The sequence below is a fragment of the Notolepis coatsorum genome (assembly GCF_963971535.1).
Source record: "Notolepis coatsorum genome assembly, chromosome: 4".
Lineage (NCBI taxonomy): Eukaryota > Metazoa > Chordata > Actinopteri > Aulopiformes > Paralepididae > Notolepis > Notolepis coatsorum.
The window spans coordinates 56,059,558-56,085,734 of record NC_140168.1 but is presented as its reverse complement, the minus strand read 5'-3'; the positions used below and the strand labels follow the sequence as shown (position 1 = coordinate 56,085,734).

At 41.9% G+C, this 26,177-nt stretch overlaps 1 protein-coding gene across 3 annotated transcripts; it reads right to left on the bottom strand.

The window, feature by feature from the left end:
* Positions 1 to 894: 894 nt before the first annotated feature.
* stx12 (syntaxin 12) lies at positions 895 to 26,158 on the bottom strand. Of its 3 annotated transcripts, none has more exons than XM_084311778.1 (10): positions 26,064 to 26,158; positions 25,066 to 25,217; positions 11,160 to 11,229; positions 10,340 to 10,439; positions 7,510 to 7,647; positions 6,394 to 6,437; positions 5,502 to 5,607; positions 3,970 to 4,042; positions 2,647 to 2,729; positions 895 to 2,131 (listed from the first exon to the last, which is right to left on the bottom strand). In XM_084311778.1, exons 2-10 carry the CDS (start codon positions 25,148 to 25,150, stop codon positions 2,039 to 2,041), a joined length of 792 nt encoding a protein of 263 aa, XP_084167904.1. In that variant the 5' UTR covers positions 25,151 to 25,217; positions 26,064 to 26,158; the 3' UTR covers positions 895 to 2,038. The 3 variants fall into 3 exon arrangements, with proteins under 3 accessions (XP_084167904.1, XP_084167905.1, XP_084167906.1); XM_084311779.1 differs by having other exon boundaries at positions 26,073 to 26,121; XM_084311780.1 differs by lacking the exons at positions 25,066 to 25,217; positions 26,064 to 26,158 and adding an exon at positions 16,965 to 17,130.
* Positions 26,159 to 26,177: the final 19 nt, after the last annotated feature.

Sequence of the window (26,177 nt, the reverse complement as noted above, 5' to 3'; positions counted from 1 at the left end):
TATCTGCTTGTCTAACTCCAGGGTAGATGGCAAATAAGCTAATTTCCCAAAAAGTTGGCGTGTTCCTTTAAGTTGAGTTCTCCCACCTAAATGGTTTATTTAGAATAGCTAGCCAGATGCATGGAGGATCGGGATGACTGGAAGCACCGATGGAGGGCTCGTCCGAGGACAACCTAGATAGATAACAGGTCTGAAGAAGATTTTAAACTCCTTTTGGTGTAAGAGCTCACATTCTATGGGCCCACGAGCCCCATTCATTGTCTACAGAGCAGCACCCAATTTTACATCCGGATGACATCACAAATTCAAGGGTTCTCTCGCCGATTCCTGACATTAGGAGAGTGGTGCGAGTTTACACATACTGACTGAACTGTCCTGGAGGACGCAGGGATAATATGTGACTTAAAATAATAATGTGGCATATGTGAACAGTCTATGTAACATATTATGTAACAGTAGTTTCAGCTCATGTTGAGAGGGAGGAGGGAGCCATAGCGTTATTTTGAAAACGTCTTTGGTAACTTGTAGAAGATGACAAAGGCAGCCTTTGGTCAAGAAGAAAGGTATAACAAAATCAGTCGTTGTCATATGATGTTATCAAATCAAAGAGTAATCGTGATTTCAATATCAATAAATAGTATCGTGATTATGATTCTATAATCTAGCAGCCCCACCTCAGGGTGAGAACCACTGATCTAGACAATGTTTTAGTGTCTTTAATATATAGAATTGGACTTCCTGGACATAGCACATCTATATGAATTGCATCTAGGCATATCAGTTAGCAGCCCATACCAGCTAAGTTATAAGCAACACTGACATCTGCTGTTAGATGTCGGGTATAACTACCTCAACATACAGCACTAGCATGATCGAATGTACAGAAGACCAAAATACCTTCCAAGACATTTATTTATATGCATACGGACAGAAGAAATAGAAATCAATAAAAAAAATCTGGTAGACAATTGTTTTTCGTTTTTCTTTTAAAAGTTGCGGTTGCATTTTACAGATACTGTATTTCCTCCCGCCCCCCGTGTCTAGAATAATCATTGCATGGTTTATAATCTAGGATTTTTTTTTCTCTTTTTGTAATATATATACAAACTTGTGATTTCATTCATGATGGTAATCAAGAGTTAGAACTTGAATTTTACAGCACTTTAACTTTACAAATACGACCATCATTACCGCCGCCACCAGCAAAGACACAGACAGGTTCCGTTTCGGCTAAGGTTGCTTTCAAGGCAAGGAACCGTGAGAGGAAAATAGATGCAATTATTATACCACAGTGCTACTTGCTAGTGTTCGTTCGCGTTTATCGTGTAGCATTGGACGTTATGGTGTCACACGGGCCGACTTAACAAAGTGTTGCCGTTATAATCTCACAAAACACCAGAGCGATACAAGGAGCGGAACGTCACCGTGGCACTTTATAAACTGATCACACGGAAGGTGCCGGAAATGTACAGGTTACAAAAAAAAAAAAAAAAAAACAACACAAAGACAATCGTTTACAGGCCCTATTAAAAACCCAGAGGTGAATTTACATTAACAGTAAGCTGTGTGTTTGTTCATATAGGTTTTTCCCCGTTCTTAAATCAATCTTCTCGATAGTCAATTTTAATAACAATTATTTGCATTTAGAAATACAATGAACGCTAGTGTTAGTGCAGTAAATAAGACGTGGAAATGAAATGAAAATGAAGGAATCTCACAATCTCGTCAGTCACCCCCCCGCCTCCATATTCTCCTTCATGAGAGTAGAAATAGAATCTCCTTTTTTCCCGGGACACATTAAAGAGGAAGCCTGCTCGGGCTAAAGCTCAGATGGGTATGTTCTATATTTTTCCCAGACATATCCCATCACTCAAAAGCCACTCTGCTGAACTTCACATCATCCTCCAAAAGAAAGAAAAAACACAACCTCTTCTTGCTCTTCTTCTGATGGTAAGCACGTGTTTAAGGCCGGCGGGGACGACGACGACAATGAAATAAATATAGCAGTGACAGAGAGGGTGATGATGTGCTACTCTCCTCACTTGGTGGCCTGCCAGATGATGATGCCGAGTATGACCAGCACTACGGAGACGACCATGGCCAGGATGCACATCTTCTTACGGGACTTTTGCTGAGGGAAAAGAAAGCAAGACGAGAGAGAAGGTGGGTTACCGCCTCGTCACGCTGGACCCAAGTCACAGCGGCATCACTCATTCGAGGTCTGGACACTTCCCATTTCCATGTTTTTTTGGTTTCCTGGGCCACTGGATTCCAACATTTGGAACGACAACGTGCGTCTACTCTACAGTTAGCTTTAGCGTAGTTTGACTGTGTCATCTTTGCCACAACTACAACATAATGTTGCCGTGTTCCTTTAATAAGGCTCAGGATGCAGCAAATAGCAGCATATCCCAGCAATGATATTTGTATTTCTCATAGTCGGGTTATACTAATAATATTAATATACTAATATATTATATTTGCTATATGTTATATTTTTGCTATATAAATAGTTGCTAGATACTGCATTGTCATGAACCTGTGGCACTCAATGGAATGTATCTCAGCCAATCACAGTGCCTGATTTTGAACCAACTATGGTATATGGTGCATTGTAAAGGAAACCATTGTAGTTGGTTCTCTAACCTGATAATAGGCTGCCCTCTGAAGCTGTTCCGTTCCTCGTTCTACGTGGACCTCAGCATTCTCCACATTGGCCTCAATGCTGTCTGTAGGGCAAGAGAGACAACAGGGTCAAAAGCATGAGGTCACAAAGCACGACTCCTTCATTCCAGCATATCTGCAGGTGAAATCAAAGGCATGCTTTGGTGGTTAGAGGAAGGCAACGACAAACAGTACATGTTAAGTTTGCAGAGCCTTAGGTGAACGTGTAAGGCCTTGTGTACATTATGATGGTAGGCGGCAAACTGGATATCATCATTCCTCCAATAACATTATCTGCTAAATCTGCTGTCAGTGTTGGGAGCCAGATTTTAAAAAGAATCCGCCCTATAGAATTTATTACACCACTCTGATGCAGTGAATATTGAAATCCAGACTTCCACACCCTCCTTTAAATGGCTATACTGGACCAACTACGTTCTATGGAACCTTCTCTGTGAACTACAATCTGATTAACCCTTTCACTGCCACACTACCAAACGGCTAACCCTTTCACTGGGACAAATACAGAAGGTTAACCCTTTACTATCACACTACAGACGGTTTTCTGTAGTGTGATAGTAAAGGGTTAACCTTCTGTAGTGTGGTAGTGAAAGGGATAAGGGCTAATCCCAATACCCCCCTTGGCCCTACTCCTCCGTTTTGCACATGGCCATGTAGGGTAGGGTGATCCTGATTCTGTTGTGGGTCTAGAGGTAGGGGTCATGTACCCCAAACGGAGGGGTAGAAGGGAGAACGTAAAAGGGACTTGGGTTTAGTTTTTCCCTTTGAGGAAATACGCTGAATTATGTGTCACTTTAGTTTTAAATATCTTTTGACGGCGGACACGATGGTTCCTCTTTCTGGGTTAGTTTTCTCCGCAGCCGGGTCGTAGAAGGCCAGTAATGTAGGAGGGACCCGTTCGGTTACAGAGAACCGGTGGTGTTTCATAACTTGCTGGTCTTGTGGAGATATTTAGGAAAAACACAGAATTGTGTGGCTTTTTCTCTTCAGGCGCACAGTGGAAGATTTCAGTACCACTACATTTCAGTTCAAATTTTTTATAATTATTGTAGGCACACAAATAAAGTAATCTCAAAATATGCTGTAGATAAAATGCTATGTTTGATACATAATAAATACGTAGACCTATCATTATTATACGTAACTACACTGTAGGTTATGTTTCTAGGCCCTGCAAAAAAAAAATGTACTCTTATCACTACAGAAATATGTGTAAGTTCTTTACATTATTTTACTACTGATGACACAATGAGCGGCGTCCCATTTCCTGGGTAAAAAACTCACCAATCATCTCTCCTTGATCATGGATCATTACGGCCAAGTCCTTGAAGATCTGGTTCACGTCCAAGATGTCCGACTGCAATCAACACAAGACGACAGCATGAGACAAGAGCACAACATAATCGAAGACGAAAGTGTCTTCCAGGCACTGTGATAGGATTCACAAGGGCCGGGTATTATTAGCACTAACAGGGGCAGATCTACTATGCTTTGGGTCATTCCCCCCCCCCCCTCCATTTAACATTCACAGCTATGAAAACATCAGTCTGCATTGAATATGCTGTCATACAGAAGAAGGAGCAGTTTCCCATACGTACGATTTTATTGTGGCAGCCAAACACACAAGTACTAATGTTAATTTCTAACTTATTAAATCGGACATATTATGGAAAGGAGTGTTTTGCCTAGTCTTTGTATGGATTTGGCAGTCTGGACTGTTATTTAGGTGCTGGGGGGAAATGACATCGGTACTCGTTGCCGTTTGGCCAGGGTCGCTGTGCTTCTTGGAGCCAGGAACACAGCTCAAACGTTTCTTTTTTAAATTCTTGTGTTTGGGGTAGCCAGGGAAGGGAAGGAAATAATTAACAAAAAATGTGGTGTGTGTTACACCCACTAAAATCTGCATGTTCAATACAAGGGAAGAAAGAGGTGCTGGAAAATAAATAATTAACATGAGATTTAGACTAGTTTCTTTAATAAATAATTAAATGAGATTTAGACTTGTTTATTTAATAAATAATGAAATTAGATTTAGACTAGTTTCTTTAATAAATAAATAAATGAGATTTAGACTAGTTTCTTTAATAAATAATTTAATGAGATTTAGACTAGTTTCTAATTTAATGAGATTTACACAAATTTCTTTAATAACTAATTAAAGGGGACATGCATTGCTATTCCTTTCACTGTTTGGGCAACTTTACATTACACACGCATTATTCCCACTGCTCCATTGTTGAGCGAATTATTGATTCTCTCTGTCGGCACCCGCGCACGTCAACCCGTTTGAGGAAGTAATTCCACTCGCTCTGTTGTTGAGCGAATTGTTGATTGTGGGCGGTGACTACAACCAGTGCCTTATTCACGTCAGCAAAACAGTCAAATCATAACGGCTTAGTTGAGTGAGGGAGGATCTTGTGAACTCGAGACTAGACTGATGAGCCAAAATGAGAATTAGATAAACAGACCCCATTGATATAAACCCCCATTGCTAGGAAACAATGCTAAACACTGGATTTTATTTATAAGACCCAGGACCTTTAAAGTAAAATTTAGACTTGTTTCTTTAATAAATAATACATTTAGATTTAAACTACCGGTAGTTTCTTTGCAAATAACAGTTTCCCCCAGATTCAAGGCAGCCGTTGAAAGGATTCATAAATTATGTCCTCTATAAGAGCTCTGTTTTTGTTGCAGCATGTACACCATCTCACTGCCCCCGCCACAGTCAACCGAAGAACCTGAAGGACGCACTGGACAGAAAGCATTGGCTTGTATCTGAGCAGGATAAGAGAGACAGGGAAGATGAGAGGCACCTCCAGCTGTCTGATGTTGGTCTCTCTCTCTTTGATGAGCTCCAGGTCCTCCTCCGTGATGGCCTCCTCCTGTGTCTGTGTGGTCGTCTGATTCCAATCATCTTGGCTGCGGACGCAGAGCAACAAACACTCAAGCAGATGTTGTGATGATGTGTGTGAATTACAGTAATACTTTAGGGCAGGGTCCCTGCAAACTCTTTTCAGGCTGCGTACTGTGCAGCAAAAGTAGGGCGTTGCTGAATTCATGGGACTTTTCCACTGTAAGAACTTGCCGAGATGAACCGCGCTATCGCCCAACGAAATATCTCAAATTCATAAACGAGTGACAAATAACAAAGAACACTATTATAGTTACAACTATTCTGAGTTGCGTCTCGTGCCAAACGATGTAGATGGTGTGACTGTTGCTTTATGATGACGCTTCCACCAACCTTTGCGGTTCTTGAATTACAGTGGGGGAGAAGAACAAGAACGCATCACTCAGAGGTTCTGAAAGGTTCCCTTATAGAACGTTCTGAAAGGTTCCTTTGACAATGGAAAGGCAGCATATGAGAATACATCATGCTCAGCAAACCGTTCCCTGGATAAATAGAACAGGATGTTCCCCGCTTAATAAACTCCTTACATGTGTTTTGTCAGACCACCTAAATTAAAGAGAATTATTCCACATTGAGATTGTAATCTTTCATCTTAATCTTTTGTTTATATTGCCCTTTCCCTAACCTGGCGTTCGTCTCTTTGATCAGTGTGAGAAAGTCTGCTCCGTCTCTAGGCGTTACCCACGACTAGGGATGTTGGATTCAACAGATCGGAATCGGAGCTGATCACGTGATCACATATTTCAGTTGATTGGTATTGATCAGTATTGCGTAATAATAGAGGCTGAGCTTACTTTTCAAACGATACCAGCTGTTCGTCCCGGCTACCATCTTCAGTCTGGAAGAGAAGCCATATAGTCAAGTCAATGTGCTGTATCTGTAAGATGAGGCATTTCAATGTGCCGCTTCTGTAAGATGAGGCATTTATTTCAATGTTCTTTCATTTACTGTAGCCACTACCCTAGTATGTCCTATGCCAAAATGTATTCATGGTGGCACAGGGACACCAAAATATTAGACAGGCCCACCACAAATATATTCCCTAGAATGATACAGTAACATGTTACCAGTACCTACAGCAAGTACTTGATTAACTAGATCAGCCCATACGAACACCACTTCTCATACTCTCAGTACATTGGGGATGAGCCTTCAGGTCTTGGATTGGGCCTGTTGCATTAAAGTTTTTAAAATTAAACCCTCCATGATACGCCTTAGCTTGGCACAGCTGCTTGGCAGTTTTCAATTTCAGAATAATCTTCACAGGCCTCACCCCCGTCTCCACCAGAAAGGTTTTATATTGGCATATCAGGAACGAGATAGATTCACTTGCCGATCCGAGTACTTAGGAGCCAGATCAATACTATGTGCTCCTCCCTTCTCCTTGCTTGGCTCAGCCCCCCTTGCCAGTCTGCCACCACCATACATAACCTAAGAACCTTAGTCTGACAGTCTAATTTATACTCGGACGTCAAAGTGGTTGCGAAGGTTGCGGCGAGCCTGCAAAGCTCCCACAAGCCTACCGGTGACGCCTGCATGCAGCTGGCCAAAAACGTAACTGCACATCAAATCGATGTGGATAGCGCAGCGCTGTGATTGCCCGCTGCCCTGGGCTGGGCCTGATATACTTCCGTATTTATCATTTATCATCTCGGGAGCTTGGTTGGAGCATTCCATTATCGATCGTGATTAACTACATTACAAACATGGACCAAATCGAAGAAAGACTGGCCGAGGAAGCCATTTGTACAACACAACACAGCCACCTAGTTGTTCAGCTGTGTACTGCACGCCACGTATTGAACTGACATGGAAGTATGTCCTTCTAGCTCCCAATCACAAGATTTTGGTGACATATCTCAGCCTTTAGTCTGACAGTTGCAGCTATTCTTTGGTATTGAAGATCTTACCGAGAGGCGGGACCCCGCTCTGGCTCTGGCTACTGACTCCTTTTCCTTGTCTGCTGCGCGACGTTGCACAGCCTGGAAGTTGTTGAGCGCGGCGGAGAAGTCGTTCATCAGCCGATCCTTCTGGATCTTCTGCTGCCTCTGGAAGTCAAGAGAGGAACACAGAGAGAAAGAAGGGTTCATACTCACTACTTCACCACTACAGAGGTACTGTGACACAAAACCATTATGATACCTAGTGGTATAGCAACGATTCATTCTCGTTGAATCAAACATAACCTAAGGATCAACATTCATAGTCCATACAGGAGAGAACCTAAATGTGGTTGCACTGATATCCAAATTTTAACAACAGTATAATGACCTTGTGAAAGAGACAGTTTTTAACTTTATTTATCCAGGGTAGGTTCTGTTTTTAACCTTTATTTATCCAGGGTAGGTTCGCTGAGCATGGATGTTCTTTTTCAGCAACGCTTCAACGCTCATACCGTTACACACATTCACACCTGCGAGCTGCCCAGTAGTTCAACCACAGTCTGACACTGTTGGCCACTGAGCAGCTCCACCAGAGCAGTTGGGGTGTTAAGTAGTGCCTTGCTCACGGACACTTCAACAGGGGGTAATGGGAGAGGGGAGAGCATTATTCATTCACTTCCCCAACCAGATTTTTTTGTTGTTCTTTCTAATGTTTCACCTACATTTGACCTACTCTACTACCACTGCACAAAAATGTGCCTTTTTTCTTTTGAAAGCTGTTACAATCGGTTCTAGGCAGCCATACTGGAAGAAATAACTACACAAACATTCTGTGCAAAGCCTCTATTATCTACTTCTTCCTCCTACACTATGAAGGAAAAGCGTCAGCTAAATTACTAAATGTAAATGAAGGAGCCATACATGTGTATATACAGGCACAGCACATCCGGAAAGTATTCATACCCCTTCACTTTTTCCACATTTTTGTTATGTTAGTCTTATTCCAAAATGTATTAAATTAATTTCTTCTTCTTAAATTCAACTTCTACACACAATACCCCATAATGACACAATTTTAAAAGATTTTTAGATTTTTTTTGCAAATGTATTAAAAATAAAAAGATTTAATATCACATGTACATAAGTATTCACACCCTTTGCTATGACACTCAAAATTGAGCTCAGCTCCATCCTGTTTCCTCTGATCATCCTTGAGATGTTTCTACAATGTGATTGGAGTCCACCTGTGATAAATTCAATTGATTGGGCCTTGGTCCAATAACCCAATGGTCACTCTGACAGAGCTCCAGTGTTCCTCTGTGGAGATGGGAGAACCTTCCAGAAGGACAACCATCTCTGCAGCACTCCACCAATCAGGCCTTTATGGTAGAGTGGCCAGACAGAAGCCACTCCTCAGTAAAAGGCACATGACAGCCCGCATGGAGTTTGCCAAAATAGAATAGAATAGAAATACTTTAATTATCCCGAGGGAAATTTGACAATTTGTTCAAAGGCACCTAAAGGACTCTCAGACCATGAGAAACTAAATTGTCTGGTCTGATGAAACAAAGATTTAACTCTTTGGCCAGAATCCCAAGTGCCATGTTTCAGAGGAAATCAGGCACCGCTTATCACGTGGTCAATACCATCCCTACAGTGAAGCATGGTGGTGGCAGCATCATGCTGAGTGGGGATGTTTTTCAGCGGCAGGAACTGGGAGACTAGTCAGGATCAAGGGAAAGATGAATGCAGCAATGTACAGAGAGATCCTTGATGAAAACCTCTTCCAGAGTGCTCTGGACCTCAGACTGGGGCGAAGGTTCACCATCCAGGACAACGACCCTAAGCACACAGCCAGGATAACAAAGGAGTGGCTTCGGGACACATCTGTGAATGTCCTTGAGTGGCCCAGCCAGAGCCCAGACTTGAACCAGATTGAAGTGGCTAAGTGGCGCAGTGGGCAAGGCGCTCGCCACTAACGCAGGATATGCTGGGTTCGAGCCCAGCTCTCCGCGTTGCTTCCGGCTTGGCTGGTCGTTCATACTAATACAATTGGCAGTATTAGGGGGTGGGAAAACCGGTGGGTGGGGATCAGACGTTGTGGACAGCGACTCCTACAGGTCGGTTGGTGCGCCTGTACAGCAGAATCAGGAAGTATCGGGGGCAGCGTGAGCCTCCCACGCGTTACTCCTCGGCACTGAGAGATTGCACGGTGCAGGTGAAAATATGTGACGGCTGCCTCCTCGTGTACCGGAGGGGACACGTGATGCAAGGCTTCGTCCACATTGCAGCCGACCAGTGGGAGGCATGGTCTAGCAATGTTCGAGACAGGGGAGGGAAGAATTGGATAATATGAAATTGGGATGGGAGAAAAATAGAAAATGGGGAGAAAAAGTAGATAAAAAAGACGCTCGCCATCCAACCTGATTGAGCTTGAGACAATCTGTAAAGAAGAATGGGATAAACTGCCCAAAAATAGGTGTGCCAAGCTTGTAGCATCATACTCAAGAAGACTTGAGGCTGTAATTAATGCCAAAGGTGCTTCAACAAAGTATTGAGTAAAGGGTGTGAATACTTATCTGCTTATCAGTTTATTCTTTCAAACTTTTTATAAATTTGCAAACAATTCTAAAAAACCTTTTTCACTTTGTAATTATTGGGTATTGTGTGTAGAATTTTGAGGGGGGGGATATTTAATCCATTTTGGAATAAGACTGTAACATAACAAAATGTGGAAAAAGTGAAGGGGTATGAATACTTTCCGGAAGCACTGTGTATATATATATATATATATATATATACATACACACACACACATATATATACACACACATACAAGCGACAAGACATGCCTCACCTGCTCTGAGGGCGATGTGGGCAGGGGGAGGTTACCCAGGTCTTTCAGGTGCTTGTTGGTTTCTTTTGCGAGTTGGTTGGTGTTGTGCTGAATCTGCTGCCTGGAAGAACACAAACATGATGATGTACACATGAGTTTAGAGGGATCTATCTCAAACCCGGCCCTCTTTTCTTGAACCTCCAATCACAACCGCTGCTTTCCTTTGTCCAATGAGTGATTGGAGGATCGAGAAAAGAGGACCGGGTTTGAGATAGGTCAGTTATAGCCCGCCACCACCAACCGTTCCAGCTCATGACACTTATAGAAAGGAGGAAGTATGAGCAAAGGATGGAAAGGGAGAGTTGAAGAGAGTGTCACACGAGAATGCACTCATGCAGATGCGCACACACACTGCTTTGCTAAAATTGTGAGTGGGAAAAATGGTTAGTATAAATTATTGACATCATCTGTAATAGAATACTCTATTGTGAGTTTTTTGTTTATTGTGTAATCTGTAATGTATTACATTGTTGACATTATTTATTCTAATATGTTGCCCTGGAGAATTAAACTTCTCAAGCCCCTGGAGGGTTTAGGTATTATCCTTCACATACCCTTCCTAACTATATATACTGTAGTTATATTTTGTAATGTCTTTATGGAAAGAAAGAAAGAAAGAAAGAAAGAAAGAAAGAAAGAAAGAAAGAAAGAAAGAAAGAAAGAAAGAAAGAAAGAAAGAAAGAAAGAAAGAAAGAAAGAAAGAAAGAAAGAAAGAAAGAAAGAAAGAAAGAAAGAAAGAGCATGTGCTGAGGAGTGGAAACGGCGAGAGGTTCATGCTCACAGTCGATCCTGCAGTTCACTGTTGTCCTGTCTCGTTCCAAGCTGGCTCACCATGCTCTTGATCTGAGCCGCTGTCGGGAGAGGAGACATAAACACTGGTTAGTCCGTCTGTCTGTCAGAATCAAGCTTCATTCATGCTGATAATTAGTTCAAGTTTCAAGTGTTTTTAATTATCACAATAAAATACACATACTTTACATTTAGTCATTTAGCTGACGCTTTTATCCAAAGCGACTTACAAGTTCTGTACTTTACTTTCTGGTGAAATGCTTGGTTCTGTATGAGCCCCTGAGAGTCAAGTCAAGAGTCAAGACTTTTATTTGTCACAGCATACAAGGCATACAGTGAAATGCGGGTGGTCATGCCTGCAGTGATTGTGCAATAATACAAGTAATAAGATTAAGACATAACAGGTATAATGTACATACGTTAAAAAAATAAAAATGCAATACAGTGTTAAGCTACGGGTGAGGCACTGGGTCATTATGTACACTACTATACAATATACTACAGTTATACTATATATCCTTATGCTATATCCATCTATTACTATACAAGAACCACTCCTGTTCTTTTTATTTATTTTTTATTTATTGACCTTTCCATTGTGTAAAGTGACCGTTGAGTGTGAGTGTGCAGCATGTGTGTGTGTGTGTGCATGCTAAAGTGACTGTTAGTGTGTGAGCGTATACAGCAGGGGTCAGCAACCTTTTTGACATGGAGTGCCTGTTTGAAATAGTTGTAACTTGTGTGCCTCAACAATATTCCATGCATCCTACATTTTTTTTCTCATAATCAGGTATTTTTAATGATAATTTTTACATTATTACATCATTATTGTTATTGTTATTATTAACAATATTATTATGATGGCTGTATCAACCCTAAATCTGAGTTGGGGGGAATGCAATGCAGACAAACAGCTGCATACAGTGCGACCATTTCACTCACATTTGCCCATTCATTTTTGGACACATCACACACCATCGGTGTGTGTACTGTACGTGTGCTGTCATAGCTCCACCTACAGGCCTAATAGAGAACACCAGGAGAACACCAGGATGTGAATGGAGGGTGAATGTGAGGTATATCGTGTTAATACGTTTTGACTGATCGCAATACTACACTGTAAATTAATAATAATAAGTTACCAGAACTTAAAAATATTGAGTTCAGTTACTGTGCATTAAGGTTTTCGGTTTTCAATCCATAATAAGTTAACCGTAAAATAAGTACACAACCACATTATTTCAACCTAATAAAACTATGTTTATTGTCATTGTTTTAAGGACACAAGTTGACTTGGTAATACTCACATTTTGAGTTAAAAAAAATGGCTTTTAACAAAAATAAATAATACAATTAGTTGATTAATCCCACTGGTCACAATGGTGACCGTAATAATGTTTTTGTTATAAGGCTCTGCAAATGTTACTGAATGATGTAGCAATGTATTTCCAGCTAAATTGAAATAATAAACAAATAAAGGGTCTCAATTAAATATGTGGTAGTAAAAATAACCTGTGGGAGGATTTCAACAAGATAAATGCAACAACAGTGCAAAATATTTCACTATAATATTTCAAAGCATTTTTTTTTTTTTTTATTTATTTATTTTTTTTAATGCTGCCCCCTGTGCCTATGAAAATGCCAGGGTTGCCTACCCCTGGTATACAGTATGTGTGTTGTGTGTGTGCTCATGTGTGTTGTGTGTGTGCTCATGTGTGCTTGTGTGTGGAGAGTTCAGTGTTCAAGACTCTGATGGCCTGGGGGAAGAAGCTGAGCCGAAGTCTCTCTGTCCTAGTTGCTGGTGTGCGCAGGCATTTGCCTGACCGCAGCGGCTTGAACAGGCTGTTGTTGGGGTGGTGGGGGGGGGTCTTTCATTATTCTGCAGGCTCTGGATTTACACCTCTTGTTATATAAGTCCTGCAGGGGTGGTAGTGCAATACCCGTAGTACGCTCAGCTGAGTGTGCTTCATACAGTAAAAAATAAAGTAAGTAAAAAAGTAAGTAAAGATGAATATACAATATACAATCTACTTTACTATTACTATTTATTACTATTACAACTTACTACTGAAGTAAGTCATAAAAATGCTAATCGGGAGTCAGGACAGTCCTAAATATACATTTTCCATTGCCCCGTCTCCACTTGCCAGGGTTTAGCCGTGCTGTGGCCCGTCTGGCACACAGTGAGCGGCGCCTCCATTATCTTTAGAACCCGGCCAAACCTGACTGGACCCTGGCTGAGACAGACCAACTGGGACTGATGTATCATATTGTTTAGCTTGTGTACTACAGTTGGTGGTGTGAATTTTCTAGCAACTGGAGAGTTTATAAGAAACGCAATGGAGACACAAACCCAACAATACCATGCTAGACCATGGCTAGCCCCAGCCAGGCTGAACATAGCTAATGGGAGACAAGACAGTGACACACACAAGTGTATCGAACACTCCACCCTGGCCGGTCAACACGCCAAATAACCTGACAACAAGCGGGAAAGACTATAAAATGACACAGTAACAAAGTATAGTGATATGAAGTATAACAACTGGCAGTAATAAAGGTCTAACACCCATAACAAAAAGTCAGATCTAAAGTCCATAGGATTCTGCTGGTGATAATGATAAGCCACAATATATTGACGCACCATAGAACCTGCCTACGTAGGTTTACAGTCCAATTCCCAGAAACCTCTAAAGCATTTGTTCCTGCTGCACAATTATTCACAATCAAAATCAGAAAGGTCTTTATTGGCAAGTATTTTTCACATACAAGGAATTTGCTTTGGTCGTTTACACCGCAACATTAATGGACAGACAATAGCAGACTGATAATAAAATAAAATGGAATATGAGGGGTGTACAACTGTAAAATTAAAAAGGTTTTCACATTAACATAACAGGAGTTATACCAGACCCCGTCCTCTCTGTGTGACTTCTCGGAGGCACTGATGTATAGTAACTCTATATGTGCCTGATGTGTTCCGTCTCAAGTACCACCACTGTCCTGTCCTGATAATGTTTCATTCTCTGTATAGTGTTACTACTGATGTTTGATTTGTCATTTGTGTGATGTTAGCGGTGAATTTGTTGGGTCTATGTTATGATGCACCTCCATGGACTGTTGTTGAAGCCATTTGATGTATAGCAAAGCCTGTTAACACTTAGTTTGTGTTTTATTTTTTATTATAATTTAAACCATTAGCTCCTTTCAAACTGAAGACTTTACAAACAGGGTTTTGTTTTCAGAATAAATGTAAAAAGACCTGCTATGTGCACTTTATGAAAAAAAGTATATATATATATACTACAGTCTTGATGTATAGCATACATTTATGTTTTGTTTTGTTTGGATGCAATCCTACCTGGAGGGGAGAGAACAGATGGTGGATGTAAACGGTATCCCCCCCTCCAAGTGAGCTGCGGTGTTCCACAAGGAAGCATACTAGGATCGATACTGTTTCTAATTTATGCAAATTACATGTCATGATTTTGTGACTGCAACTTGTTCCTGTTCGCGGACGACTCAGCCCTGCTGGTCTCTGACAGGGACAAGTTGCCGGTTGAAAAAGCCCTCAGCTCTGAACTCGGCAGAATCTGCACCTGGCTTGCTGATAAACTATCATTACACCTGGGTAAAACAGAGTCCAATCTCTTTGGATCAAATAACAAACTCAGCAAAGCCAATGGCTTCTCTGTTACAGTAGGTGACAATAAGGAACTATGAAATTATACCTGGGCTCCATCCTAGAGGCAAATCTTTCCTGTGACAAAATGGCAACCAATGTAATCAAAAAAAGGCAACCAACAAACAAGATTCTTGTACCGGATCTCCTCTCTGGTAAGACTACCCTGAAGATTCTAACAGGAGCACTCATTCAAGGGTACTACGACTATGCTTGCACCTCATGGTACCAAAGAACCTCAAAGGCACTAAAAACAAGACTACAAACATCACAAAAAAAACTCGTCAGACTACTGCTTGACCTTACTCCTAAAATCCACCTCACCCCTGCCCATTTTGACATCCTAGGATGGCTTAGAGTAGACGACAGAGTACAGCAACTTGCAATGGGCCTGGTCTACAAGATACACTGACTACACCACTAAGATACCCATGTACATGTAGAAATACTTCCCAAAGGTCAGTGAATTCCACGACCACAACACCAGAGGGAGTTCCACAAATCATGTTCAACCCAGATTCGGCTCAAACAAGGGACTAAACACATTTTGCAATTATGCCACAACAATGTGGAACGCCCTACCCACAGCCGTAAAATAATGTGAATCCCTACCCACCACAAGGAAGCATACTAGGACCGCTACTATTCCTAATTTATGCAAATGACATGTCGTCAGCTTGTGACTGCAACTTGTTCCTGTTTGCGGACGACTCAGCCCTGCTGGTCTCTGACAAGAACAAGTTACAGGTTGAAAAAGCCCTCAGCTCGGAACTAGGCAAAATCTGCATATGGCTCGCCGACAACAAACTATCATTACACATGGGCAAAACAGAGTCCATTCTCTTCGGTTCAAATAACAAACTCAGCAAGACCGACGGCTTCTCGGTTACAGTGGGTGACAATATTATCACAAGGAAAGATGAAATTACCTACCTGGGTTCCATCCTAGAGGCTAATCTTTCCTGTGACAAAATGGCATCCAATGTAATAAAAAAAGTCAACCAACGAACGCGATTCTTGTACCGGATCTCCTCTCTGGTAAACAAGAATACCCTGAAGACTCTAGCAGGAGCACTCATTCAAGGGTACTACGACTATGCTTGCACCTCATGGTACCAAAGCACCTCAAAGGCACTAAAAAACAAATTACAAACATCTCAAAACAAGCTAGTCAGACTACTACTTGACCTGACTCCTAGAACCCACCTCACCCCTGCCCACTTTGACAACCTAGGATGGCTTAGAGTAGACGACAGAGTACAGCAACTTGCAATGGGCCTGGTCTACAAGATACACTACGCGACCAAGGTACCCATGTACATGTCAAAATACTTCCCAAAGGTCAGTGAATACCACGATCACAACACCAGAGGGAGCTCCACAAATCATGTAAAACCCAGATTCGGATCAAACAAGGGACTAAACACGTTTCGCAATTATGCCACATCAATGTGGAACGCCCTGCCTAAAGCTGTAAAGGAATGTGAATCACTACCCACCTTCAAAAACACTCTCAAAAAACACCTACGTGAGACTGCAATTCGAAACTGGCCCCTACAAATGTCCTAACCTAGTTGTACAGTAAATGACCAAGTAAGGCTTTGTCAATATTCCAATGTACAGTGTAAAATGTGTGTGTGTCCCCTTCCCAACCCCCCCCCCCCCCCCCACCTCCAATGTACAGCCCTCACCCAACCCACCCAACCCCACCCCACCCAACCAACCTCCTCCAATGTACAGTTTCTATGCCAAATGTATATACACTCCTTTTCTGGACACTTTTGTATCACAAACAGTACTGTATTTGCAAATCTGATATGTCATAAATGTATAGATGTAGCAGTACTGTCTATCTGTATGTCATGTATGTCATATATGTTATGATGAATTGAAAATGGGGGACCCTGATGTAAACAAGACGAAAGTCTTTCTCTGGTCTGCATCCCCTTAACAATTGTATGTATTGAGCTGTACTGTACTGTACCCATTCTGCAATCTGTTAATAAACTTTTCAATCAATCAATCAATCAATCAATCAATCAATCAATCAATCAAACCTTCAAAACCGCACCTCAAAGAGCACCTACGGGAGGCTGCAATTCAAAACTGACTTACTTGACTTAAACCCTTTTGCTCTTTGGGGAGCATAGGTCATTCATGAAATCTCTCCAGCTGGTTCGGTGTTGGGCGATTTTCTCTGCTTCCTTCCATGATGTTCTTTCTTCCTTGAGATACGCCTCGACAGACCTTCTCCAGCTGTTTCTGGGTCTTCCTGGCTTTCTCTTCCCCTGTGGGTTCCAGGTTAAGGCCTGCCTGGTTGTGTTGGAGGATGGTTTTCTCAGAGTGTGTCCAATCCAGCCCCATTTCCTGCGTTTGATTAGGGTTTCAAGTGGTTCTTGTTGAGTGGTTTGCCAGAGCTGTTCGTTTGTGATGGTGTTTGGCCAGTAGATTCGCAGGATCTGTCGTAAACATCTGTTTATGAAGGTTTGCAGTTTGTTTGAGGTTGCTTTTGTTGTTCTCCATGTTTCTGCTCCGTATAATAGAACTGATTTGACATTGGTGTTGAAGATGCGGAGTTTGGTCTTTGTGGAGATGTGGTTTGAATTCCATGTTTGCTTCAGTATTAAAAATGCTGTTCTTGCCTTCCCTATTCTTGCTTTGATGTCTTTGTCGCTACCTCCGTCCTTCCCCACGATGCTTCCCAGGTATGTGAAGGTGTCCACCTCGTCCAGTGCTTCTCCGTCCAGTTGTACGGCCTCTTCTAAATTGTGGTTCATCTTCATCTCCTTTGTTTTTGCTTTATTGATGTGTAGTCCTGTGGTAGCTGCAATTGTGGCAAGTTTTGTGAGTTTGGTCTGCATTTGTGTTTGTGTGTGTGAGAGGAGGACTATGTCGTCGGCAAAGTCTAAATCCTCTAATTGAGACCACATTGTCCACTGAATGCCCAGATTTTGTTCGGCTGTGGTTTGTTTCATGATCCAGTCAACTGCCAGAAGAAAGAGGAAAGGGGACAGTAGGCAGCCCTGTCTGACTCCTGTCTCTACTGTAAAGCTGTCTGTGAGCTGGCCGTTGTGTATTACTCTGCAGGATGATTGTAGGTACAGGTGTTGGATGATGGTTATGAACTTCGTTGGGATACCGTAATGTGCCATGAGTTTCCATATAGTGTCTCTGTCTAGACTGTCGAATGCTTTGTGGAAGTCGATGAATGTGAGGTGGAGAGATGTGTTCCATTCCAGGGTCTGTTCTATGATAATGCGGAGGGTGGCAATTTGATCTGTACATGATCTGTCCTGTCGGAAACCTGCTTGTTCTTCTCGGAATTCTTTGTCCACTTCTTTGGACAGTCTTTCCAGGATGATCCTGCTCAAAATCTTCCCTGGCACAAATGTGAGCATGATGCCCCTGTAGTTGTTACAGTCCTTCAGGTTGCCTTTTTTGGGGAGCTTCACCAGGTATCCCTCTGCCCAGTCGCTTGGCACCTTTTCTTCATCCCAGATCTGTCCAAAGAGTTTGTGGAGTAGTGTTGTTGCCATTTCTGGGTCTGCTTTTATGGCCTCTGGGGGTATTCCGTCAGGTCCTGGTGCTTTATTGTTTTTCAGTTTTTGAATGGCCTTTTTTATTTCTTGTTTATTGGGCTTGTTGGTGTTGACCGGTAGGGAGTGTACCGCTGGATGGATGTTGGCTAGCGCTGTCGGTTTGGGTCTGTTCAGTATGTCTCTGAAATGTTCTGCCCATCTCTTCAGCTGAGCCTCTTGCTTTGTGAGTGTTTTTCCTTCTTTGTCTAATATTGGTCTGTCCGGAGTTTTGCGTTTATTAGCCAGTTTCCTTGTGATGTCGTAGAGTTCCTTCATGTTGTGTTGAGCTGCTGCTTCTTCTGCTTGAGTTGCCAGGTTGTTGATGAATTGTTTTTTGTCGTTCTTGATGCTCCTTTTTACCCGCTTGTCTGCCGTGGTGTAGTCTTGTTGTGCTTTTACTTTTGCAGCTCTTGTGCGACTATTGTTGAGAGTGTCTTTGGCTTGTTTGCGAGTCTGAATTTTCTGTAGTGTTTCTCCTGTCATCCACTCCTTGTGGTGCCTTGTCTTCCTCCCACATGTGTCCTCACATGTCTCCGTCCATGCCCTCTTCATGTTCTGCCAACGTTCATCGATGGATTGATGTTCTTCCAGTGGCTCAGGGGGTGGAACCGGTTTGAGAGACTGATTTAAAATTTCTCTCTGGTGTTCTGATCTTGGAGGAGGATGACATTGTACCTTGTACTGACTTTTTTTGCAGTGTTGGTGAATTTCTTGAGTTTTAACCGGAGAGTTCCTATCAGGAGGTGGTGATCTGTAGCTGCATCGGCTCCTCTTTTCACTCTGACGTCTTGGAGGGATCTCCTGAATTTCTGTCTGATGCATATATGGTCAATCTGGTTCTCTGTTTTGTGGTCCGGTGAAATCCATGTGGCTTTATGAACTCTTTTGTGCGGAAAGACGCTGCCTCCTATGACCAGGTTATGGAATGCGCAGAAGTCTGTGAATTGTTCACCATTGTTGTTCATTTCCCCTAGACCATGTTTGCCCATTATTTGCTCTTTTCCTGTGTTGTCTTGTCCTATTTTTGCGTTGAAGTCTCCTGTCAGGATGATGATGTCTTTCTTTTTCTGCCGGTTGATGACTTGCTGTAGTATATCGTAGAAATTATCTTTTGCTTGCTGTTCTGCCTCGTTAGTGGGTGCATAGCATTGTATGATTGTGATTTTTTTGCTTTTGGTGAAAAATCTAGCTGTGATGATGCGTGCATTTATTGTCTCCCACTCCATGAGGGACCTAGCTGCTTCTCTTGAGAGCATGAGTCCTACTCCCTCTGTGTGTGGGGCATTGTCTTGCTCATGACCTGAGTATATTATTGTGTCTCCACTTGAAAGTTGTGCTTTTCCTGATTGAGTCCATCTTGTTTCACTGAGTCCTATTAAAGAAAGGTTGTACCGTTTCATTTCCGACGCTATCTGGGAGGCTTTACCGGCTTGGTACATTGTTCGAATGTTCCAGGAGCCGATCTTTGTAATGTGTTTAGTTGTGAGAAGGGGGATCAGCTGGGCAACGTCCTTTCGGCTTGAGTTGTCCAGCACCATACTTGTCTGGGGAGAGACACCTTCCACGTCCAAACTTCGCTGTGTATTTTCCATGAATGTTTCTGTAATCATTTTGTTCCGCTAAGCGGGTGATTGGCCCACCTAGAGGTGCTTTTTTGTCAGGGTATTGCTCCCTTAGCCCTTTGCCCTCTCAGGCCCACCGGGCAGTGGTTGAACCATTCTTCGTCTGTTCCCTCTCCCGAGACCAGTTTGTCATGGGTGACCCTACCAGGAGCACTAGGCTCCAGACAACATAGCTCTCAGGATCATAAAGACACGCAAACCTCTCCACCACGATAAGGTGATGGTTCCAGGAGAGGGCAATTCAAAACTGGCCACCGTAAATGTCCAACCCCCCCCCCCACCCCCTCCTAATGTACAGTTTCTTCCCCCTCGAATGTATATATTTTCTTTTAGTATCTCTGTCTCTTAAACAGTACTGTATATTTGTATATCTTGTATGTCATAAATGTCTGGATGTAACAGTACTGTATATCTGTATGTCGTGTATGTCATAAATGTCATGATGAATTGAAAATGGGGGGCCCTGATGTAAACAAGACAAAAGTCTTTCTCTGGTCTGCATCCCCTTAACAATTAACAAAGTGTGTATTGAGCCGTACTCATACTCGTACCCATTCTGCAATCTGTTAATAAAGTTTTCAATAAATCAATCCGTCAATTTGTTAATTTCAACGTTATTTGAAAGCATATTGTACAAGATGAATTTTTTTTTGCATACTATTTTTTCCCCTTTTCATCCGATGAATCAAGGTAATAATAAAATGGTTGTTAGTTGCAGCCCAAACCAATATACTGGTAAACAATTGTTATAGGCTAATATGGGCTTTAAGAAGTAGAATGGGTATCAGCCCAATTGTATTTTTACAGCCAAAAATGTGCAGATATTAGAATTGGCATTTTTGTGACCTCTTTTAATTCGTTTTCACTGGGTATGTTTATTCATTCACGTATTCATTGCACTATTTGGGCAACTTTACACAATTCCTGAGAGTCTATGGAACACATCAGAAAGGGTTTTTTTTTCAAAAAAAATCATTGTTTTATATTTTTGATCAAGTACTCAAAAGCATCCTTTTTCAGCCTCAGGATTTCAGGCTATTAGCGCTTTGAGTGACAAGTCACCCACAGTCTGCGACTGGCAGACAGAGAGAGAGAGAGAGATAGAGAGGGGGAGAGGGAGGGAGAGAGAGAGGGATACGGAGCATAAAGTTATCTCTCCACCGCTTCCCTGCGAGGTCCAGGTTGTGTGTGTAAATGAGTGTGTGCCACTGCTGCTTCCCCGCACGGTCCAGGTTGTGTGTAAATGAGTGTGTGCCACTGCTGTCGCTGTCAACCATAGAGGGGGCGTTAGTTATGCAAATCAGTACCCTATTCACATCAGCAATACTGTCAAATCAGAACGGCTTAGTTGAGTGAGGGAAGATCTCGTGAACTTGAGACTAGACTGATGAGTCAATATGGTAATTATTAGAGACAGACCCATTGATACTAACCCCTATTGCTATAAAACAATGCTAAATACTGGAAAAAGCCATTTATAATGCATGTCCCCTTTAACACTTTGAGTGCCGGGACACGTCTTCTCACGTCTTTGCTGGCCATGCTAAAGTTGCCGGGGGACGCTGTACAGCGTCCTTATATCAATATTTCAAAAATCTGCGATCGGATTCATAATGTCCCTCCGCTGGCCTGAGATCCACCAGCAGGACCCACTGAGCTCTCTGGCGGTTCAGGAGCGCCATCTGGTGGCCGATCGGCGCAACCGCTTAACAGGAAGCGCAGTAGAGGTTTTGCTGGTCGGCCATATTACTTCCGGGCACTCGGTATAGGTTCCGGCACTCTAGCTCGTCACACTACATAGCGATCGATTGCCAATAACTCGATAAACAACATGATTTGGACGTATATACCATTATACAAGCTGGAGATGGACCGGGTAATAATATATCCCATAATGATAAAATTTCTACTCGACGATGATCGCCCAACGGCGCGCGGAGACTGGGGTGAGTTTCAGCGTGTAACGTTACCGTCTTCGATAATAACTGATATTATCAACATTTGACCCACATTAGATGATTGGTATAACGCTGCCCACGGAATTATAAGCGCCCCCTCGCCCATCCGGTCAACATCAGATGACGTGTAGTAACTTCTAGAAGTACGTCTAGTTGGAATTTTTTATATCGCGCTGATTGCCATCAAACTGTATTTCATCATCAATATAATGCATTTGGGGCTATATATCACGTTCTGGAGAAAGCTGCAGAAAGAGATGAAAACATACTTATACATTAGACCATACTTTACTATGAATATGTGAATGAAAAAGTTTAACGTTGCTACACAATGAACAATACATATAGGACTTTGAATGGGCCCTAATAATGGCAATGTAGCAATAGAATTTAAAAAGTTATAGCCCTGCAAAGAAGGGGACTTTCTCCATAGACAAATAGCGCTGGCAATCTATGGTATATCATTAATTTAACCTTAGGCAACCAAAGTGTTAATACAAGTGCAGAGTGAACAACTGATTAATATTTAAAAAAAAAAAATCATTTATCCTTTATCACTGCTTTTGTTCATTTTAGCTATCGAACCGTTAGCAATAGCAATCAGGGCTAACAGACAGCTACATGGGATTGAAATTGGTAATAACGATCACAGAATAGCCCTTTTTGCGGACGATGTAATTCTGTTCGTAAAAAACCTAGATACATCGATACCCGCACTGCTTGATATAATTGATCAGTTCGGTAGTATCTCCGGATATAAACTAAACGCCTCAAAATCATCACTTATGCTGCTTAACCCTTTAATCGCCGTTGACGCTGGAACACGTCATTCCCCGCCATGCTCATTCTAATAAAAAAAAATAAAAAATAAAAAAATAAAAAATAAAAATAAATATTTTTTTTTATTTTTTTTAAATCATCTCGCGGCCCACCCGTGGCTGTTCGCGGCCCACCTTTGGGTCGCGACGCCGACTTTGGGAACCACTGCTTTAGATCATATTTTAGTATGAATATGTGAATGAAAAAGTTTAACGTTCATACACCCTGAACAATACATATAGGACATTGAATGGGCCCTAATAATGGCAATCTAGCAATAGAATTTTAAAAGTTATAGCCCTGCAAAGAAGGGGAACTTCTCCATAGACAAATAGAGCTGGCAACGGATGGTATATCATGAATTTAACCTTAGGCAATCAAAGTGTTAATGTATGGTATGAGGTAAAGAAATGTATGAAAATAAACAACTCCATGTCGCAATTCAGCCCAATCTGGGGAAACGTCTCATTTAAACCAGGCAAACTGGATGCCAGATTCAAACTATGGACAAAAGAAGGAATAAGTAAAATATCTGACCTTTACAAAGATGGGGTCTTGATGCCTTTTGAGGAACTATCAATAAAATACAGCATCCCAAGGAAGCATTTTTTTTTTAAATACTTGCAACTGAGAAGTTTAATTTCCTCTCTGCAAAACCAAAAAAAATTATCATCAAGAACTGCAATAGCAAAGGCCTGTTATCAATGTTCTATAACTGGCTTGTATCTGGTTCAGACGAGACGTCATTATCTAGATTGGAGTCATGGAGGCTGGACTTGGGAGAGGAGATCTCAAACGAGGACTGGAACAGAGCATGCGAGGAGGCTCAGACACAAACAGCCAACACTAGCTTAAAACTACTTCAATACAAATGGCTGATGCGGACTTATATAACCCCTGTCAAACTGAATAAATACAACAGCAACACACCAGATAGGTGCTTTAAATGTACCGATGATCGGGGAACTTTTATACATTGTATTTGGGAATGTCACAAAATCAAGAAGTTCTGGGGGGAGGTGGTGAATAAAATCAAAGATATCCTGTCAGTGAATATCCCACTAGACTCCAAAATGATATTGTTACATTTATATCCAATAAATCTGAACCTGAGAACCAAACAATTAAAATGTATTGATTTTGCTATACTACAGGCAAAAAGAACAATAGCTTTCAATTGGAAGAAAATAGACGCACCCACAATCGGTGCTTGGATTAAGAACATGGCACAATGCATGTCTATGGAGAGAATAACATATATCCACAATATAGAGGTTTACGAGGATATATGGAAACCATTTAATGAATATCTGAGAAGGGAAGATATAGGAGGGCTGCTATTATAGGATGAGTCCGCCCGCTCTCTCCCGCGGTCAGCCGTGGCCCGGACCCCGGGGAAGAGCGGAGGCACGTCAGTGAAGGTGTTATAAAGATGTAATTTATTTTAATTTTTATTTATTTTTATTTTTTTATTTACATTTTCTTTTCTTCTTTTCTTTTTTAAAACTTTCTTTTTTAGCGTTTATCGCTTTTTCTGGTCAAGAATGACCGACAGAAACAGGTTGAAATGGGATGTAGAGCAAGGGAAGACATTCTGAGAAATGACGGCGGGTCCGGGAATCGAACTCGTGTCCCCCAGATCCGTGACGAGCACGGTTTTCCCCGACGCAGAAATAGCGCCGAGATATGCGGTGAGCTACGGGAGCTCCCCTTCTTTTCAACTATTTTTTATTTATGTACGAGTTATTCTAATGGAGGTACCAATGAATGTACATACTATTTCTGTATGACAACAGTAAAAACAAACTCAAAGATGCTAAGAGAGAGAAAAGGGGAGGGGGTATGTGGCCTGTGGGTATACATATAATCTTGTGGAGAAAAGGAATTAAGAATAACTGACGACAATGAAAACCTGAAATGTGTACTGTAAAACCCATAAAAATATTGTAAAAAAAAAAGAAGAAAAAAAATGCATATTTCTTTAATTTACATGGTTATGTCCTTCATACAGGAAACGTTGTAACCCTGTCTAAACTCATTAGACTGCTTGATTATCTGTAGATGGGCATGTTAAAGAAGGTTGATGTGTTTTGGACCTGTATTTGGACTTAAAATCTCCTAACAATCGCTATCAGTCGATATGGGTGGGGGGGGGGGGGTCTGATATCAGTACTGCCTAAAAAATCCACATTGGTACCATGAGTCATGACTACTTAAGCGAGAGCGGCACAACACCTACTGTTCTGTGTGATCTTCTGGATGTTGGCGCTGCATGTCTGTATGAGGGCATTGAAGTCCCGTGGTACTACTTTGTCGTAAGACATGGCTGTTGGAGTGCTTAGGCCCTTCGGTTGGAGACTGGCTTCTGAAAGGAAGCAGGGGTTCGGTTTCCTACAGAATGACAAATCATTGCATACTGGTCAGGGAGGATCCCCATCAACACTCATACTTTCTCCAGTGATTTTGAAACAAATGATGCAAGCACCATGACAGCACAGTCTCACTTATATGCAGTCAGCAAACCATTATCTGAAAGGTGGTTCTTCATTAGAGACCCATTTCACAAGTCAGCGTTAGCTAACACCCTTCCTGTCACACAGTCAGTGACTTTGGGAGAATGGAATGCCGATGGAAGTTGAATAACGGAACGTAGGCCAAGTGCGTCCACATTTTTATAGGATTCTATCACATTTTCATAACAATAGCACCCTGCGCCGTTTTCACAGTAACACGGGAAAGATAAACCCGGGTCACCATGAAGCAAGACCGGCCAAGTAGCTTGTCTTGGCTTGCTAACGAGTATAGACAACCCGTAATCAGTCTAATCGATCTACGTACAGTAATGTTACCATTTACTGTAACGTAAAATATATGACGTTAGTTACCTTTTGCTGTCTTTACTGCACATTGCCATCAGCTAACGTTAGCAATGCATTACCAACACTGCATTCGATAGCGAATGGGGTTCCTATGTCCATCTTTATAGTTCAGATGAGATACCAGCAGCAAGCTAACAGTAGCTGTCTGGCTAACAGGTAACATCACAGACACAAGTCAAGAATTCCAGCTGTTCGCTGCTCTGCTAGCTGACTTGTTAGCTTTGAGCTAACATGCTAACGCTAGCAGCTTCCTAGATTGCAAATGGATACTTGTCTTAATAACTCCTGGTTGGAAAAAAAACACCTAGTATCACATCCCAAAGTACGCATACAAATTAAAAGGGACAATAATACTTGCTTATTTAACTGCTTAAATTAGAAACATCGGCGAAGATCCACTTTGTTGTTCCTCCCACCCGTCAAAGGAAAGTCTTCCTGGTCAATGGGGTGACGTCGTTACGCAAAGACACGT

Bases quoted from the DNA above. Each gene is read 5' to 3' on its own strand.
- stx12 (XM_084311778.1), bottom strand. From the start codon at position 25,150: ATGTCTTACGACAAAGTAGTACCACGGGACTTCAATGCCCTCATACAG. The intron at 4,043-5,501 runs GTGCCTCTCATC...TGTTGATTGCAG, and splicing joins CCAACATCAGACAGCTGGAG to TCGGACATCTTGGACGTGAA. The intron at 2,132-2,646 runs GTTAGAGAACCA...CTTTTCCCTCAG, and splicing joins AGAGGGCAGCCTATTATCAG to CAAAAGTCCCGTAAGAAGAT.